Source organism: Ovis aries, chromosome 7 (genome assembly GCF_016772045.2).
Source record: "Ovis aries strain OAR_USU_Benz2616 breed Rambouillet chromosome 7, ARS-UI_Ramb_v3.0, whole genome shotgun sequence".
In the NCBI taxonomy this organism is placed as follows: Eukaryota; Metazoa; Chordata; class Mammalia; order Artiodactyla; family Bovidae; genus Ovis; species Ovis aries.
In genome coordinates, this window is record NC_056060.1 from 17,539,964 (window position 1) to 17,556,906 (window position 16,943).

The window sequence follows — 16,943 nt, forward strand, 5'->3', positions numbered from 1 at the left end:
GAAAACTCAGCAGTGGCCACAGGACTAGAAAAGGCCACAGGTTTCACTCCAATCCCAAAGAAAGGCAATGCCAAAGAATGTTCAAACTACCGCACAACTGCACTCATCTCACACGCTAGCCAAGTAATGCTCAAAATTCTCCAAGCCAGGTTTCAACGTGAACTGTGAACTTCCAGATGTACAAGCTGGATTTAGAAAAGGCAAAGGAACCAGAGATCAAATTGCCAACATCTGCTGGATCATCGAATAAGCAAGAGTTCCAGAAAAACATCTACTTTTGCTTTACTGACTAAGCCAAAGCCTTTGACTATGTGGATCACAACAAACTGGAAAATTCTTCAAGAGATGGGAATACCAGACCACCTGACCTGCCTCTTAAGAAATCTGTATGCAGGTCAATATGCAACAGTTAGAACTATACATGGAACAACAGACTGGTTCCAAATAGGGAAAGGAGTACATCAAGCCTGTATATTACCATCCTGCTTATTTAACTTATACGCAGAGTACATCATGAGAAATGCCAGGCTGGATGTAGCACAAGCTGGAATCAAGATTGCTGGGAGAAATATCAATAACCTCAGATTGCAGATGGCACCACCCTTATGGCAGAAAGCAAAGAAGAACTAAAGAGCCTCTTGATGAAACTGAAAAAGAAGAGTGAAAAAGTTGGCTTAAAACAACATTCAGAAAACTAAAATTATGGCATCTGGTCCCATCACTTCATGGCAAATAGATGGGGAAACAATGGAAACAGTGACGGACTTTATTTTGGGGGGCTCCAAAATCACTGCAGACGGTGACTACAGCCATGAAATTAGAAGACACTTGCTCCTTGGAAGAAAAGCTATGACCAACTTAGAATATTAAAAAGCAGAGACAATACTTTACCAACAAAGGTCTGTATAATCAAAGCTATGGTTTTTCCAGTAGTCATGTATGGATGTGAGAGCTGGACTATAAAGAAAGCTGAGCACCAAAGAATTGATGCTTTTGAACTGTCGTGTTGGGGAAGACTCTTGAGAGCCCCTTGGACTGCAAGGAGATCCAATCAGTCAATCCTAAAGGAAGTCAGTCCTGAATATTCATTGGAAAGACTGATGCCGAAGCTGAAACTCCAATACTTTGGCCATCTGATGTGACGAATTGACTCATTGGAAAAGACCAATGCTGGGATAGATTGAAGGCAGGAAGAGAAGGCCAATGCGATGGACATGAGTTTGAGTAGGCTCCAGGAGTTGGTGATGGACAGGGAAGCCTGGTGTGCTGCAGTCCATGGGGTCGCAGAGTCGGACATGACTGAGCAACTGAACTGAACTGAAACTGAGCTGGTGCTTAGAGTCACGGCATTATCAACTTTTAAGATGTTCATTGCATTAATATTTTATTTTAAAGGTTCATAATACTAACCCTCTGTTAAAAGGAATGAGCTTTTCTGATGAAGTAGGAGTGATTAAAACAACAACAACAACAAGCAACAAACAGTAATAAAGCTTTCAACGAAGGGCTGCACTCCAGCAGGGACTCAGAGATTCTTTCAGAAAGCATTCGTATCCTAGACAACTGATCTTCCTCTTGGCCTAAGTTCAGACTTCACAGTCTTTCTGAATACAGAAGAGCAAAGAGACCAGCATCACACATTGTGTATGTTTCATTTGTTAAGGCTTGTACGAGCTCTGCATTCGACATCCAAAGGTGAGTGAATGAGAAAACGAGATTAATTCAAGGAGGTTACTTGGTATTGCATTCTACATAGCTAAATGCAGGTGTCATTTAGGCGAAAATAGGTGTCATTCGATGAACGTGGGTTTGGGTGAACTCCGGAAGTTGGTGATGGACAGAGGGGCCTGGCATGCTGCAGTTCATGGGGTCACAAAGAGTCAGACATGAGTGAGCGAATGAACTGAACTGATCTGTACTTTGCACCCCCTCATTCTCTACCCAAAATTCTCCAAAAACAGCAAATGGACTTGATCACCCTGTAAACCCCTCACAAGGATGTTCAAAACAATATTCCACAGAAAATGTTTTTTTTTTTGATGGCTGAAGACAAAATAAAACATATATAAAACCATACAGGGGTTCCCTTACCATCCCTAATAAGGAAAGTATAACACTGAAAATTATTCACTTAAGAACTTCTCTATTCTAGAGCTTCAATAGGTGACTTAAAACTCATGAAACAGAACTCATGCTGAAGGACAACATTAAATATAAAATTTAAAGAATCTAAATATTGCTTATGTAAACTGTGTATACTTAACTAAATAATTAAAAATAAATCCATTTCTGACTTTTCACTGTTGTTTCTATACTGAAGAACTATAATAGTTTATCCTTTGGTGGGATAAGTTATTCTGATGGTCCTTTGTCCTTGTAATTCACAAAAATGGGATCAAAACCTGGTTCAGGATGCTCAAAGATTATTGCTAAGGCACATTTTGCAATTTAAAAAAAACGGTTGAAATGATTTATTTGTGTAGTTTATTTGCTAATAGTCAAATTAGTAATTTTCAATCTGAATAGTAAATAAAATATTAATAAAATAACAAAGCATATAAACTCCTTAAGGAGACAGAAATAATAAAAATGGTTGGTTATAATATTTTATAATATTTACTATAAACATGTCCAATTGCATTATTTTCTTGCTATCTATATTCTTACAGTTTACTATGTTACTGCACTTTGTCTAAATCCTTAAAGATCTGTCCTCTAAAATCCATTCTTGAATGCTAATTTTGCAAGAAAACTGCCTTTTACATTATTAATCTCATTAGTGCAATTTTCCTATAAATAAGTACAAAACATTTGGAGGATGCATACATTATGAGCACTTGGTTACTATAGTAGCAAATGTCAGAGTAATTACTAAAAAAAAATGTCTAAAACTTTTGACACTTTGAAAAATCTAGTAGACCATTAATCACAGTTTTCTACATACTCTGGCAAGAAAAGTCACCACAAGTGAAAATTAAGATACCATTATGGAGATTATAAGGCAATTTTATTATGAATTCTTGATATATTCCACCCTTGCCTGTTCTTAACCTAAATGTAATTTAGCACTGCAAACCATCTGTGAAATGAAATTTACTTTAAAAGGCATAAATGTTACTAGTGTAAAAAGAAAAAAAATGTGTACCTCCAAAAGAAATAAAAGGCATTCATTAAGTTACTTGAATAAAAATGGAACTTGGCCAAGTTACCATGTGTTCCTTGAAACTTGATGAGGTCTCATGGCTTGACTGAAGACCTGAAAGATCTTTTGATCCACTTAAAAGTGTCTCCCAACCCAATTAATTTCTCTGGAAGAAACCTTTAAATAATTATTTCCGCCTAATCCCTCTTCAAATGGACCTACTCAGTTGGCTCAGGTTTTACTGGGTACTCAATCAATTCAAACAATCCAAGCCAAAGTGTTGATGTTGTTTGTCTAATTGTAAAAGTAACATACACAGAATATAAGATTTGAACTCACATTAAAGAACTCAGTAACATATCTGTCTCAATTAAAAACCTACTGATGGGTCAAGACACACTTTATTTTAATTGTACGAGCACAGCGAGGCCCAGAAAGGCCATGGAGTTGCACAGAGAACGCTCAGCACCAGCAGGGAGAGCCGCTGTGGGCCGGCGGGTGCTGACTAGCACACGAGCCCCTGGCGCATCTGTATAATCTGTAGTAAGGCGGCCTGCACGTCCTCATCCATGTGACCCTGGGGAGAAAGGGGGGAGGGAGAAGCGTTCATGTCATCTTCATTCACACACAAATTCGTAAGACACGGGGCTTTATAACAGGACCTTCCTGGTTGTGATTCACCAAATGCTAAACCCTCACCATCGTGGTGACATTCTAAACAATTTATTGGAAGACAGAGTAGAGCTCTATCATAGAAAGAAGGACAATCAATGTGAAAGTAGTGCACACCAGTGACTCTAATTTACTAATGGCTCAGATGATAGAGGCAGCATAAATTACAGATGAGCAAAGTAAACTACTACAAGGAAACATTCCTTTTGCTTCTGCCAAGTTTTTTTATCAGAAAATTAATGAAAGTTCCTATATTTATATTTTGTACATAAGTAGGATCATATATATTATTTTGCAATTTGCCTTTCCACCTAGTGTCACAGAAATCTTTTTCAAGTTATTGCTTATTTTTATTCATTTATTTATTGGACACATCACATGGCTTGTAGGATCCTAGTTCCCCAACCAAGGATGAAACCTGGGTCCATGGCAGTGAAAGCCAGAGTCTTCACCACTAGAATTCCCTGCCTTAATTATTTTAAATTATTGTATACTATTCTACTGTGTGTATGATAATTTCTTTATTCATTCTCTCAAAAATAGACATTTATGGAGTTTCCAATCTTTCACGGCAGGTTCCTAGAGATGAAACTGCTGGGTCAAAAAAGCAGGCTCAATTTTTAAATTTTGCTAGGTACTACAAAATTTCCCTCTACAGAGATAATGACAAGCTACACTCTACCAACAGGGTATAAGTGTCCATCTTCCACAATGCCCTGGCCAGTGCTACAGATTATCCTTTTGTTTAATGTTTGCCAATCCCAGCAGTGAAAAATGGTACCTCCTTGTTTATTTCCCCTTTTACTAGTTATGTTGAGGTCTTTTAACATGAATGCTATCTGCTTATATTCAGAAAGAGACACTTTAAAGTTAAAATGATGGCAAGAGGTTGATTAAATGCAAGTCAATTGGTGGGCTTACAACAGCCACCCCTTCCCTTTTCCTTTGCTTGAGCACTTGAATGGATTCCAGCATAACACTTCCTATAATATAAAAAGTTTAGCTTCCAAAATCTGTTTCTGTAACAGCAGGATGTTTAAATTCCAAACATTAGCCATAGTTGACTAAACTGAATTTCTTAGTTAACTTTATGATGCCAGAAGGCAAGACCATTTCATACGCCAATTGCTTTTGTTATGTTTCATTAGGAGTCAGTAGAAAATAATTTCGTATTTCTGAAGCACACATGATAAAAAGCTGATAGGCTTGTTAGCCTTGCTGTCTCTCAGAATGCTGCTCCCCGCCTTGACCAGAATCAGAGCCAGGCAAGTTCACCCTCACTAACACAGAGCTTCTATACTTTCTACTATTTCCCCTCCAAAGAACTCCCCACCCTGCTGTCCGTCAACAGTCTTCTCTAATAATTACAGTAATAACAACTTTCAAACCCCAGCTCATCTTCTATCTACTCAAAAGAAGGCAGCCAAAGAGACTTTTCCATATTATTCGTCCGTTTCCATTGGTTTCCCCTTTATCTCCTACAGAAAAGGCAGGCCTTTTCATTTTAAGAAATTGATACTGTAAGAATCTCTTCCTTTTTATTTTACCTAGTTCTTTTTCTAAAAATGACCTTCTTTTTTTTTCCCCCCAGTGTGGACACTTCAAATCCTAAACAATCTCTATTACATCTCACCCGCTACTGCTATTCTAACATTGTCTCAACTGTCTTCCCAAAAAATCTACCCGAAGAATTTTGGAGATGCTGATTGTGTTTCTACAGAGTATTGAGTATAAAACACTTCATATGTTAAACATATTTCTTAGTGTGATTTTAAAAATAGTTTTTTCACTACACCCCTCAAGAAGGCAATCTGTGGTCTTATGCTTCACTGAGATTAAGGCTCAATAAATAAATACTACTGATATTCTAACAGAACCTCTGTTTTCTTATATTATTGCAGTTCTGTGCACACTTGTCACTTTTTTGGTCTTCTCTACATTTCAAAGAAACCCTTCTGAGCTACCAAGAAACAGTGAAGTTCTTCCTACTCTCCTCTTTCAGCAACAGCCATGTGTGGATGTCAAGGCATTACCTCCAGCGAGCGATACTAGTAATGTGTGCTGCCATCACATGTTGCCAAACTGTCTACAACATGAGTGACAAGCAGATGGAGACAACACTAAATTTAAGATGCTGTGTTGCCACACAGCTTTGTAAATTTCTCTGGAAGACATGCAACCCATGATTAAAAGAAACAATTATTTTAAAATAAGCATATGGGGGTACAGCTACTTTAAGCATCAATGACTTTCACATAAATTTACTGGAAAATAAAGAACTATTTTCTCTAAAATGATACCCTACCCAAAGGAGTGGTTCTACTTTACCTGTGCAGCACTAAGTAGGTGTGTCCGATAAATTGCAATTACTTCCTGGTGCTGTCTGTCGGCATCCTACAAGTGTGGAAAGATGGGGAGGTCAGACTATCAGCATTCATGTTTTCAAACACACGGAGGCTTGTAACAACGCTGTCCTCAGGCTTGATGCTTCTAAGCAGTAGTGTTATTAAAGTGCTCCCGCTATATTCCGATAACAAACCACCTTGGACCCACCAGATGCAAAATTCCATAGCAAAACAATAGTATAAACTTTTCTAAAGAAAGTGTGGGAACATTCACAGTGAAAGCAATGCCACTCATCCTAGGTAATATGAAATTACTGCCTTAGATCACATCTAATGCCATGAAATTATCCAGACACTTACTAACGTATGCTTTAGACTGTTGCAAAAACTTCCCATCTCATCACCTGTCTCTAGACTTTATTCCCTTTCATGCTACTGAGACTCAGGTAACTCTGTCCTCATATCACTTTTCACTCAAAAATCTTGGGTGACATTTCATTAGCTAATACCTAATATCTCATATCTGTAAGAGGGAACTGGAAAGCATCAGCTTGATTCTCAACAGCCTCCACCACTGGGCCTCAGACGCAGCTCCCAGGACTAGCCAGCCTAGAGCCCTTTTGCTACCCTGAGGCATGCATGCCACTTGCTTCATGATGTTTCCCTTGCCTGAGGGAGGCTCTGCTTTCCTTTCGCCTACCAAAACACCATCCACATACAAGCTCAGCCCAGGTACTCCCTCCCTCTTTCAAACTAGCTCCACCATATCAGTAACCTTTCCTTCCTGGCAATTCATATCCCTTAGATCCTGGGACCGTAGACTCAATTCTATATTTGATATTTTTGTCTCATTATTTTATTTTTTATGGATATATATTTTGCCTAACTACCCAGAACCCTTGGGGACAGAGACTGTATACTCTATCCCTGACAGTGCTTAGCACAGTGTCATGAACATAATAAATAATAAGCAAATATTTCTGAATACTGAAAAATCTACCACATCCTTTTGGCAAAATCCAAATCAGCAATATGTCATCATTAATCTGTAGGCCAAGAGTGTTATAAAATGAACACTTTAAAAAATAACTTTCTTCTATTCAAAAACAACTCACAACAAATTCCTATAGATTAGAAAAACAGTACCCAACAATTTACATTTGATTGGGCTACATTTTACTTAGCCTCACAGCTCATTCAACTAAAAAAAGGAAACAAGCAAGCAATCAGTTCATATTATCCTGTTCTAAGGATGAGGAAGCCAAGGATTAAGGGGAATGTATTAAGTGGCAGGGCTTAGAACTGAACTCCCAACTTCACCTTCTTAATCCAGATGTTTTCTTTTAATATATAAAAGAGATACATATCCACACAGGTATTTATGAATGTATATGTATATATACACATACACACATACAAACATATTTTCTTTTAATATATAAGGATATAATGTATATAAACCATAAGAATGCCTACCTTTATTCATAAGGATAAAAGATTATTTTAAAAAGTGTGCTCTGTCGTGTCTAACTTTTGTGATTCCATGAACTGTAGCCCGCCAGGCACCTCTGTCCCTGGAATTTTCCAGGCAAGAACACTACCGTAGGTTGCCATTTCCTACTCCAGGGGATATCCCTGACCCAGAGATCAAACCCAGGTCTCCTGCATCTCCTGCATCGGCAGGCAGGTTCTTTACCATTGTGCCACCTGCGGAGCTTCCCTTAGTTTGAAAGTGAAAGTCGCTCAGTCATGTCCGACTCCCTGTGACCCCATGGACTATACCATCCATGGAATTCTCCAGGCCAGAATATGGAGTGTGTAGCATTTCCCTTCTCCAGGAAATCTTCCCAACCCAAGGGTCAAACCCAAGTCTCCCACATTGTAGGCAGATTCTTTACCAGCTGAGCCACAAGGAAAGCCCAAGAATACTGGAGTGGGCAGCCTATCCCTTCTCCAGCGGATCTTCCTGACCCAAGAATCGAACAGGGGTCTCCTGCATTGCAGGCAGATTCTTTACCAATTGGGCTATCAAGGAAGAAGTGGACCAATATTTTAGAGTCTGCAACAGTTGGAAAACTATCAGATTTGGAGTAAGTCCCAGGATTAAATCCTAGTTGTATGACCTCAGGCATATTTTCGTCCTTAAGAATTAAGTGGGGGGCTAAACAAAACTTTGTAGGACTGTGAAGATCAAGGACACAAAATGCTTCGTATACTGCCTGGTACATAACAAGCACACCAAAATGATATCGTATCATTAGTATAAATAACTTCTAGCAAAAATGATTATATTCTTGGATCTGAACACAGCACAAATTAATCTGATTTCTAAATAAGATTTTACAAACAAGCAAAGGTGACCCTGCGCATATCAGCATGAAGCCCTGCAGGTCCCAGGTACTCACCGCCAGCTGCTGCTGCAGGGACCTGACCTGCTGCTGCAGGCTGTCAATCAGCTGACTCTGCCTCTTGCTGGGACTCCCACTCCCATAGGTGAGCTGGGAAAGGCCATTGAGGGCCTGTTTTAATCTTTCCACATCATTGAGCAGTTCAGTTATCTTATGAAAAAAGAAAAAAGGTTGTGGGAGAAACATGTTTTAGTCATCTATTCACTTGTAAGGAACATCTTTACACAGGGCTCATTCTCTGAGACACAAAATTTACCTTTATATAGCAGAAAATTGAGGAATGAATACTGTCAAGATTATTTCAACAGTATGTGCAGTATATGATTTCCTCCCAGTACAGGGAAAATCTTTCATAGTTAAGAAAATCAAGTAAAATCCTAACATATGTTTGGTATGTGGGTGTGCGTGCTAAGTCACTTCGGTCATGTCCGACCCTATGAACAGTAGCCCGCAAGCCTCCTCTGTCCATGGGATTCTCCAGGCAAGAATACTGGAGTTGGTTGCCAAGCCCTCCTCCAGGGGATCGTCCCGATCCAGGGATCGAACCTGTGTCTCTCAGGTCTCTTGTATTGGCAGGCAAGTTCTTTACCACTAGTGCCACCTGGGAAGCTCCTTGGTACGTAGAATGTACTTAATAAGTGGCAACAATTATAAGTGGAAATTAATTACTTGTTATCATAATTTCATATTATATTCATAACTGATTTCCTAAAGTTCTAGGTCATATGAGCAGACAAGTCAGAAGGTCAGGACATGTACCACTCAACCGGGCTGAAGCTGGGGCTGTGTCACTGTATTCCCAGCACTAAACACAGCACCTGGCAGGTAGAAGGCATTTAATAATTATTTGAATGGGTAAAATAAAACTGCATTCAGTCTCCCTGATTTCTCATCTTCCTAGTACATATATTATTCAACTACCAGCTTTGAAAATGTTATTGAGCACCTGTTCTGTAAATTGTACAATGAGGATGAACAATAAGAAGGAAAGATAAGTTATGAATCTGCTCTTAAAAACTGGCTGGGAAGACCACCCATATCATTCTGACACGGTAATATATATGTTGTAAATGGATGTCAAAACCAAAACACAACATACATTTTGGAAGAGGAACAGGCTAGATTGGCCAATGAAGGCTTTAGGAAGGAGAGTTAAGTGATGATGTGGGCATTAAGGAATGTAGAGAATTTGAGCAGGTAGAAAGGAGGGACAAAGACATTCTGTCTAAAGGAAGAGAAGATGTACAGTGAGTTGGAGGGCTCAATTTATTGGTATGAGTGAGTTTCAAGATTCTGGGAGGCTTCAAATTCTGGGAGGCTCTGCAGTGTCTTCAGCTTCTTGCAGCCCACAAACGTAGTTTAATTTTTTTTCCTTTCCCATTCTTTAGGTGCCCTAAAACCCCCTGGGTTTTGATTACTCATTTTTGAGGCAAGTGAATCTTGAGTCTCCCTATCCTTCCACAGTTCTTGGCTGAACCAGATGACAAAACAAAAGGAAAACTGCTTTTGATTTCTGTTTGTGTAAATTTACCTTTTTCTCAACTCAGTTTTGGTTTTGGCATATTCATAGTCACACTAAAAAGGTGGCATTTAATGGTCCCTTTGTCAATGCTTTGGTAAACCTGTCTTGTGGAGTGCTACACTAAAGGGTCCTGTTGTACCCTGGCAGTTCTGCCCTGGGGTTGCCAGCACCAGGCCATGCTTCCCTAAAGCATCATCATTACCTTATTGTCTTTTGCTTCTATCTGTTTGGCGGACTCCTGTATTCTTCTCTGTAGCTCCGTGATGGTTGTTAAGGACCTGTCGCATCGTTCCTGCTGATCTTTGATTTCCTGCTCAATGCTGAAATGGAGCAATTCCTTCTCATCTTTAGCTGACAGTTCCTTCTTTCTGGCATGCAAAACCTCCTCACATACTTCCTCATACTTCCTATTCAGATTGGCCAGTTTTTCGTTTAAGTTGGAAATCTGTGTCTCCAAATCGCTTTTCGTTGCTTTATATTTCGACAAATCAACCACCTCCCTAGTCTCTAATTTTTTTAACGCTTGTTTGGTATTCTGAATCTCAGACTGGAGTTTGGAGACCTCTTCGGTTTTGTTTTGGCTTTCTTCTTCCTTTTCTCTCAAGCTAGCTTTTATGATTCCAACTTCTTTCTCAAATGCTTCCTTAACCTGCAAATGCTCAGCCAGGGGCACAGAGGAGTTCTTCTGATTCTCCAGCATCTGCCGCAACTGGGTCACTGTCTGCTGCTCTTTCTCATAACATCTCTGCTTAGTCTTCAGCTCTTCTTTGAGTGTCTCGATTGTACCACTAAGAGATTTTTTCAGGGACTCAACCTGCTCCAGCGGTACATGCTGCTTCTGCAAAAGAGTTTGTGCTGCAAGGATCTCAGAAGTCTGCTTGGCATTTTCCTCCACGAGCTTCTCTTTCTCCTTCTTTGCCTCTGTGTATTTCTGCAACAGGTCTTTTAACTGTCTGTTCAGCTCTTCTGTTTTTCTGCTTAATGCTCTTTCTGTTTCATGAGAATTCTCAACGAGAACATTCTTATCCTTTAGATCCTTCTGAAGAGTGAGGACCTCCTTCTTTAACTTCTCATTCTCTTGCTTGTACTTCTTGGCCTCTTCTTCACTGGTATGATACTTCTGTGTCTGCTGGGATAACTGTTCTTTTAGTTCTTTCTCGGTGGCTTTAAATTTTCTCTCACACTCTTCTAGGCTGACGATCGGGGCATATTTTAGCTTGATGCATTCCTGTATCGTGTCGAGCTCTCTTTTCTGGGCTGCGATCTCGGCATGCAGGGTTACAATCTCCTCCTGGCTTTCTTTGTAGTTAGCCAGTATTTCAGCGCTGTTGTCCTGGACCGTCTTCATGCTCCTCCTTAGGCCGCTCACCTTTTCTTCATGCTCTTTTAGGCTGATGTACTCAGCTTTCACTTGGTTCTGAGTGTTCTCCAGATTTCTTTTTAATATTTCATTCTCATCTTTTATTTTCACAAATTCTTGATTTACATCTTCACACTTCTTCTTCACATCTACTAATTCTCTATTGGTTTTATCCAGTGTGCTACTCAGGGCAGTTTTAATCTCTTCATGGGTCTTCAGTGGCACATACTGATGACTCATGGTCTTTTTCAAATCACTGTTTTCAGACATGAGTGAATGTATTTTCTCTTGGTCTTCACCACATTTTTTATCAAGCTCAGACAGCTGCTTCTTAAGTTCAGTGATACTGGATTTGAGAGCCATCATCTCTTTCTCGTGTCTCTCAGGAGGTATGAACACAGTTTCCAGGCGGCTGACATTCTTACTTAAACTGGCATTTTCCATAAGCAACTTCTCCATTTCCAACTTCTTTTCTGTATATTTGTGCGTCACATCTGAAAGCTTTTTATTCAAATCATCAACAATTACATCATGCGACTTTTTCATTTCTTCACTTGCTTTTAAAGGGACGTAATGATTTTTCATTTCAGTTGTTAAGTTATGTACTTGTTGTGTAAGGAGCTTGTTATCCAGGCAGACCTTTTCAATTTCCTTTTGTAACGTCTGATTTTTCGATGTTAACTCAGTGATCCTCTTCCCAAGTTCTCCTGACTTCTGCTCTAATCTGCTCTTGAGCTGCTCATGCTCCTCTGGTTTGACGTGCTGAGCCAGTTTGGCCTTCAGATTCTCAAGTTCTCTCTTTAATGGTCTAGTTTCATTAAGCGATCTTTCATACTCTCTTTCCACATCTATTAATTTCTTTGCCTTCTCGTTTACTTCATTTGATAACAAGCTCTTCATGTTTTCAAATTTCTCTGCTGGAACAGAAAGGGCCAGCTTGGCTGACAAGTCCTTTAGCTGGCCTTCCATCTCCGTGAGCTTCCTTCCTCTCTTCTCTCGCTCCAATTCACACATGCTCAGCTCCCTCTGCAGTCGCTTCTTCTCTTCCATCAGCTTGCCCTCATCTCTCTTAAACTCTTCAGCTAACCTTTCGTTTTGTTTGATCTGGTTTCTCAACTTCCCCACTTCCGCGGACGCACCTTCGTATTTCACTTTCATGTCTTGCAGCTGATCCCTCAGCTCCTCCGTCAGCCTGTGGTTCCCAGCAGCTGCGTCACTAGTCAGGTGCTCTTTCAAGGCAAGAAAATGTGTCTGCATTTGTTTCACTTTACCTTCTGACTCATACATTCTCTTCTGCACGTCTTTCAGGGCATCTTCTAGTTGCTTTATCTGCTCATCTGAATCCTCTTTCACCCTTTCACATTCCAATGCTAAGGCTTTGCACTCCGCCACCTTGTGAGCCAGTTCATTTTGGAGTTTGAGTCTGTCTTGTTTTGCTGAATCACAGAAAGTTCTCATTGCTTCTAATTCTTTCTTTAAAATTTCGTTTTCCGAATAGGAGGCTTGATTAGGTAAGGCTAGCTCCAGTGGTCTTAACATAGATCGGCTTTGCATATGGACTGGCATGCCTGTGGAAGTACACTGCAAAAATAATAGTAACACAATAAAATATCAATCCCAAAAGCCTAAAGAAGACACTTATTTACCAAACTTTAAAGTTGCCACATCATCAGTAGCCAAAGGGTTTCCAGGTTAATATACTAGAAAAATAAAGTGGTACTGATTTTTGAGGTAAGAAAAACAGTTCTAGGTATGATTTCCTTGATGCAGTGACATTTTGAAAGCCTGTTCACTTTACATGTATTTCTGGCAGACCACAGAAGGAAACAGTTGTGGCCTCTGGGGACTTTTTTCTCTTTCTCTTTCCATAATATCTACCGATGAATGTCAACTGATCAAAATACATTTACTATTTCTATGTTTTACAGCACATGATGTGCTTAGAACTTCAAATTCTGAAAAAAGTCATCAGAGCCTTTGACTAAAAACAAGGGTTTTGCAATTTTAAATCTGCAAATAACTTTATAGAATGATATATTATTATCTAATAACATATATTGACTTCTGAGTTCCCTCAATGCTAATTCCAGTGTAATGTTTAAATTATAAAAATAATACCAAAATAAACCTAGCTAGAATAAGAATCAAGAGAATGATATTAATCAATTCACAAAATATAAACATGCTTTCTTCTTTCAAACAGAATGATAGATTAGCATTTAGCATATGCTCTTACTACAAAATTGAATCATCTCGTTTCTTCTATTAAATGCTGACAGAAAGAAGTATAATTTAAGTTCTCACTGAAATATTTCAAAAGTACCAGAACACAGAACATATAACCATGAAATATTAAATTTAAGTATTTCTATTTTTCCCTATCCACCCTATTACAGTAAGGGCTCTTTTAAAGTACTGATAAAAGCCATGTGCTATGAGTATGTCCCACTATTTTAATAGGCAGGTTTTACTGTTGTTCACTTAAATTAACACGGCCTTCCCACTGATGAAGAAGAAACCCATGCTGTGCTTAGTCGCTCAGGCGTGTCTGATTCTTTGCAATTCTATGGACTATGGCCTGCCAGGCTCTTCTGTCTATGGGATTCTCTAGGTTGCCATTCTCCAGGGTTGCCATTTCCTCCTCCAGGGGATTTTCCCAACCCAGGGATCAAATACTATGTCTGTGTTGGCAGGTGGATTCTTTACTACTGAGCCACCGGGGAAATCCAAAGAAGAAAATTAACAACATGGAATAATTTCTCAGCCTCAGCCTGCTTTCTACTTACCAATCATGTTTAGACTCAGACTACTATAATTTACCAACAAATTACTTACAGCTTCATGATTTCCACACTTATTTTACTATAATCAAATATTTATCTTATCTTCTTAAATACTATTCAGTTAATTGACATCCATTCTCTCAACTTTGAATCTTAGAAGTTTCCAACTTAGAGTGACCCTAGACATCATAAAGGCTAATTCACTCTGCCCACAGATGATGAAGGTATATATATAAAACCTTTAAAAGCCCAAATATTTATCAGTTCTGCAATTCATAGAGGGTACTAGGAAGGCAAACCTTACATCCACTGGAAACTAAAAGTGAAGAGCAGTTAAGTAATAGAATCAGACAACACCCCCTCTTGGAAGCTTTATATTGAGGTAAATTTCCCAAATATAGAATACACATTTGAATTCAAGGAACAATACCTCTCAAAGTCAAAATGAGTGCCTTTTGAATTATTCATACCTGTCTCCCCTGTAAATGGGCAAATACGAAGAGTTGGCCAACTGCTGTTAAAGAATAGAGGCCTACTATCAAAGACAATGAAACTGTAATTCAAATCTTTTAAGTCACTGTCACCAAAAATACTCTAGAGGGCACTAAACACAGCGTATCTGCTTTTATTAAACTCAAGACTACAAGACCAATTTTTCTTTGATAGTGAAAACTTAATTCAATGTATATATAGATGATAAATAAACAATGCTGCTTTCCTCTTTTTAACAAGGCACAAATATTTTTATAAATATTTTTTAAAACAAAACATTACCTGTGAGTCTGTCATGTACATTTGACCTTGTTTAAGAAGCATATCCTCTTTCCCTAAATAAATCCAAATAAAGGATATCTTAAATATCCATACCAAAGAAGGCTAAGCATTAATTTGGTGTTATTATCTCCTTTATTATTCAAATAAAAAAGAAGCATGAGTTACAAAATAAAATTTTCCTGTTCTAAAATGGCCATATTTTAACTTATTTTTCTATATACATAGGACAGTTATGTATATTCTTTTGAGTAAATAGGAAATTAGCTTTTAGAATTATGTAAAACTGTTAGAGTAAATAAGTTAAATGATTATTATAAAATATGTATATTATAGTCAAAATAAAAATGGTATCATTTGCAATTTATAGGATAAATATTACAACTATACTTAGCTAAGGAATAATTTAATATTCAATAGGAAGCAAAAAATTAGATTTTATAGAGAAACTTTAAAATTGGAGAATAAACACAGTGAAGATTAATTATGTAAAGTCTTAAAATAATAAGTATTTATGGAACATCTAAATAATTTTAAAATGCTTACCTGCATGAGGCTATATCCAAAGATTTTTCCAAATCAGAAAACTATGTTTACATCTCTTGCAATAAACAGCAAGTCCCAAATATCACAGGTGAAATGTCTTAACAATCAATAGGCAAATTTGGTAATTTGTACAACACACAATTTAAAAATTTAGGTCCTAAGGAAAATCAGAGCCTTAGTGATTACCAGATTTTCTACTAAGAGACTATAGGAGTCATTTTAACCTCTTCCCTGTGCCATGCTGAGGTATAAGATACAAGTAGTTGATGAAGTTTTGCAGCAGGAGTATCATATACAGTCAGACAAAATAAAGAGGCACAAACATTCTTTTTTGCTTGAATTGGGTGAACTGTAATGGACTGAATTGGGTGAATTGACTTGGGTGAACTATACTTTTATACTTACTGAAATGACTTCCTGATCCTAAATGATCACTCTGAAATCAGAAGAACACATTAAAACATTTTAGATGAATACTGCTTCAATTTTGTTAAGTTCTGCACCTATTTTAGCTCTAAATGATCCAGTCATAAAACCACATTTTCAACATTCCTTGTCTCTCCTGGGTATGATTCTACTCAAATTCAGAAAAAGGGAAAGCACAATTAGCGAGATGAGTTGGGAATAAACTACTTCACTAAGCATTTTAAGAAAAGCAGATAAGTATTTCAAGGAAAAACTTTGACTGTTCAAAAGAAAAGCAAGCTCCAAATGAACTGAAACAACTTTGAACATTCCTCAAAAGGAAGGAAATGCCACATTCGCACCAAGAAATCAATTTACTATATCACGGTTGGGGAGCAGAAACCTTACCTCATCAACTATAAAACATTAGCCTAACCCTTTATTTCAGATTTATAAAACACCAATTACCTTTGAAGGTAACAGAGACAAAGAGCAGGAAATAAAACTGAGGCAAAGAGTTGCATATAGGTAATAATAAATCCACCAACGCATCAGTTAGGAAAAAGAGAATAATAGAAATTTTAGATACTCTTAAAGTTACTTGAGGTTACTTAAAGTTACTCTTTAAAGAGTTAGTATACTTGGATTGCTCCCTATCCCAAGTAAACCAAGTACAAAGAACCTAACAGAAATTAAAATACTATACCGTCAAGAGTAAAGATATGCAGATGTACATCATGTTTCTATATTTGTCTATATTCATATTAATGGCTGTGTGTTAAACTCTGATAAGTGACCTTGATAAAAACGGCCCACACCTCAATAACTAAACTAATGTCCCACTAATACTTATTGTCCCAAGGGTATGGGAAAAGAATGTATACTTAGGTAAGCTCTCTGTTCTAAGTAAAATTTAATGCTGCTGCTGTTGCTGTTGCTGCTGCTGCTAAGTCGCTTCAGTCGTGTCCGACTCTGTGCGACCCCATAGA

At 38.2% G+C, this 16,943-nt stretch overlaps 1 protein-coding gene across 4 annotated transcripts in view; it reads right to left on the reverse strand.

Annotated features, from left to right (window-relative positions):
• Positions 1–3,524: 3,524 nt before the first annotated feature.
• The window catches only part of UACA (uveal autoantigen with coiled-coil domains and ankyrin repeats), an 88,020-nt gene continuing 74,601 nt past the window's right edge, over positions 3,525–16,943 (reverse strand). For 2 of the 4 annotated variants that reach the window (XM_012180860.5, XM_060418895.1), the window contains 6 exons: positions 15,955–15,985; positions 15,007–15,059; positions 10,292–13,030; positions 8,565–8,717; positions 6,143–6,208; positions 3,525–3,719 (listed from right to left, as the gene is read on the reverse strand). In XM_012180860.5, the coding sequence (XP_012036250.2) occupies positions 3,648–3,719; positions 6,143–6,208; positions 8,565–8,717; positions 10,292–13,030; positions 15,007–15,059; positions 15,955–15,985 (3,114 nt within the window). In that variant the 3' untranslated portion in view covers positions 3,525–3,647. The remainder of the gene's footprint in view (positions 3,720–6,142; positions 6,209–8,564; positions 8,718–10,291; positions 13,031–15,006; positions 15,060–15,954; positions 15,986–16,943) is intronic. The other 2 variants (XM_042252118.2, XM_060418896.1) reach the window with 1 other exon arrangement.